This window comes from Engraulis encrasicolus, unplaced genomic scaffold (assembly GCF_034702125.1).
Source record: "Engraulis encrasicolus isolate BLACKSEA-1 unplaced genomic scaffold, IST_EnEncr_1.0 scaffold_65_np1212, whole genome shotgun sequence".
Taxonomy (NCBI): Eukaryota; Metazoa; Chordata; class Actinopteri; order Clupeiformes; family Engraulidae; genus Engraulis; species Engraulis encrasicolus.
The window spans coordinates 286,774-289,273 of NW_026945983.1; the positions used below are offsets into that span (position 1 = coordinate 286,774).

General features: G+C 40.2%; 1 protein-coding gene across 1 annotated transcript in view; it reads left to right on the top strand.

Annotated features, from left to right (window-relative positions):
* pde5ab (phosphodiesterase 5A, cGMP-specific, b) overlaps positions 1 to 2,500 on the top strand; it is a 53,458-nt gene that overhangs the window by 4,347 nt on the left and 46,611 nt on the right. The window contains exon 2 of the mRNA XM_063193911.1: positions 2,248 to 2,319. Within this exon, the coding sequence (XP_063049981.1) occupies positions 2,248 to 2,319 (72 nt within the window). The remainder of the gene's footprint in view (positions 1 to 2,247; positions 2,320 to 2,500) is intronic.

Below are 2,500 nucleotides of genomic sequence, written 5' to 3' on the forward strand. Positions count from 1 at the left end.
ATAAAATTTTTTTATAATTTGTGTTGTTGCCATGGCAACGGTTTTCTGACAGGTACGCCTGACCAAAAATCACTGATCTAAGTCTCATCATCATCACTTTTCATATTTTTTTACATTTTCATCAGCATCAGACACCCTTGTGAACATTTGAAGTGGTCTGAAGCAAATAATAACCAAAATTGATGTGCTTTTCCCAAGTTAGATGGAAAATACATGAAGGTGACATTTTGGGCAATAAAAACAGGAAATGACGTCATAATGATGTCATAATATCCAATAATGACACCAAACTGATGTCATTCATAGATCTTTGGCTGAAGATCATCCCCTCCAAGTTTGGTGGTCATACAGCATTCGTTTCCTAAGTTATGAGGGGGGTGGTCAAAAGAGCCCCCCCCCGGTCCCAGGAATGCCAAAAAAGCCCTGTCTGGATAGGGTTAAGACCAGTTAAAAGAGGGAGCATGTCGCTAAGCTAGTGAAAGTCAATGGATCCGTGTAGCATTGTAGCATCGCAGTCAACGATTTTAACTGTAGTAAGCCCCAAAATAGTGGCATACCCCTTTATGTTGGGGGTTTGATGTCCTGGGGGAGTGGAGACGCAGCTGGACTGCCCTACAAAGCAAAAAGGCAGTAACTGCGCAGAGCTCAAAACTGAATACGTTGACATTAAAATGATCCTGCAATCCAGTATAAGTGGTTGTTGTAAGATTATTGACATGTGACAGTTTTGTTACTTTATATACCACCTTTTTTGCAGATCAAACATTCTATTTAACTTTAGACTTATGATATATATGACATTAAAGTCATAGTAAATCATTTTATACAGCAATGCCTTTTTGCTTTGTAGGGCAGCTGGAGCATTCTTCCAAATGACATCCTTTACTGTTTTTGATTGAAACAGTCTCAAAATACACTTTGCACAGATTTAGCTAAAAATGCCCATTCACTACCATTCAAAATGTCAAGCCTATTGTGCCACCCTTTACCATCATTCAAATTTTTCTGGAAATGTTCAAGGGAGTTATATATACGTGATAATGCAAAGGAACAATACTGCAAGAGCAGAGTTAGGTATTGCAAAGTCTTCATTTTCGAGGGCCGTTTGATGCACCCTAACACGCCTCACATGCACACACTCATACATAAACACACACATACACACACACACACATGCATACACACACACACGCACGCGTGCACGCATGCACACACACACACATGCAAACAGAAAGAGACACGGTAACACTTTCTATGAAGCCCATATCTATAGCGCATTATGAGCGCATTTATAACAAATTATAATGCACATTATAATTACTTACAACGCATTACGACTACACCGATGATGTTTCATGATGCTTTATGTTAACAGTAATGAATAACCATGAATCTAGCTTATAACACTTTATAAATCCAAGGGTATTATGACTGTTCATGACTGGATATAAACTACAGGCGGCCTGATGGGGCTTACAGTACATTATGATGCATTATAGATGTGCATTATACAGTGCATTATAGATGCATCCATATGAACTTCACTTTACTTAGAGCACACATTGACGACTTATGATCTCACATGAAACATTATAGCATCGTATGAGTCCTTATGACAGTTCATCATCCAGGTCTGTGCATAGAGGGGTATAGGTACTCATAATGTACTAAGCCCCATCAGACAGCCTGTTGTTTATAGCCAGTCATGAGCACTCATGCCACCCTTGGATTTATAAAGCATTATAAGCCAGATTCATAGTTATTCATAACTGTTAATATAAAGCACCATGAACCATTATGAGTGTAGTCATAATACGTTGTAAGTAATTATAATGTGCATTATAATTTGTTATAAATGCGCTTATAATGTTGGCTTTAAGTAAAGTGTTACCAGAGACACACAAAAATGCACGCTTGATGCACGCACACACACACACACACACACACACACACACACACACACACACACACACACACACACACACACACACACACACACACACACACACACACACACACACACACACACACATAGAAATGGACACGCATGCACGCACGTACAAACACTAACACACATACACATACACATACACACACACACACACACTCACATGCGCTCTCTTTCTCTTTCTCTCTCTCTCTTGTGTCTTTCTTGTTGATTATGATTGGTTCATTCTTGATTGCTTGATTGTGATTGGCTCATTCTTGATTGCTTGATTTTGATTGGCTCATTCTTTGTTCCCTCAGGTGGTGGGCGTGGCCCAAGCCATCAACAAGAAATGTGGAGACAACACACACTTCACAGAACAAGACGAGAAGGTACACACACACACACACACACACACACACACACACACACACACACACACACACACACACACACACACACACACACACACACACACACACACACACACACACACACACACACACACACACACACACACACACTTCACAGAACAAGACGAGAAGGTACACACACACACACACACACACACAC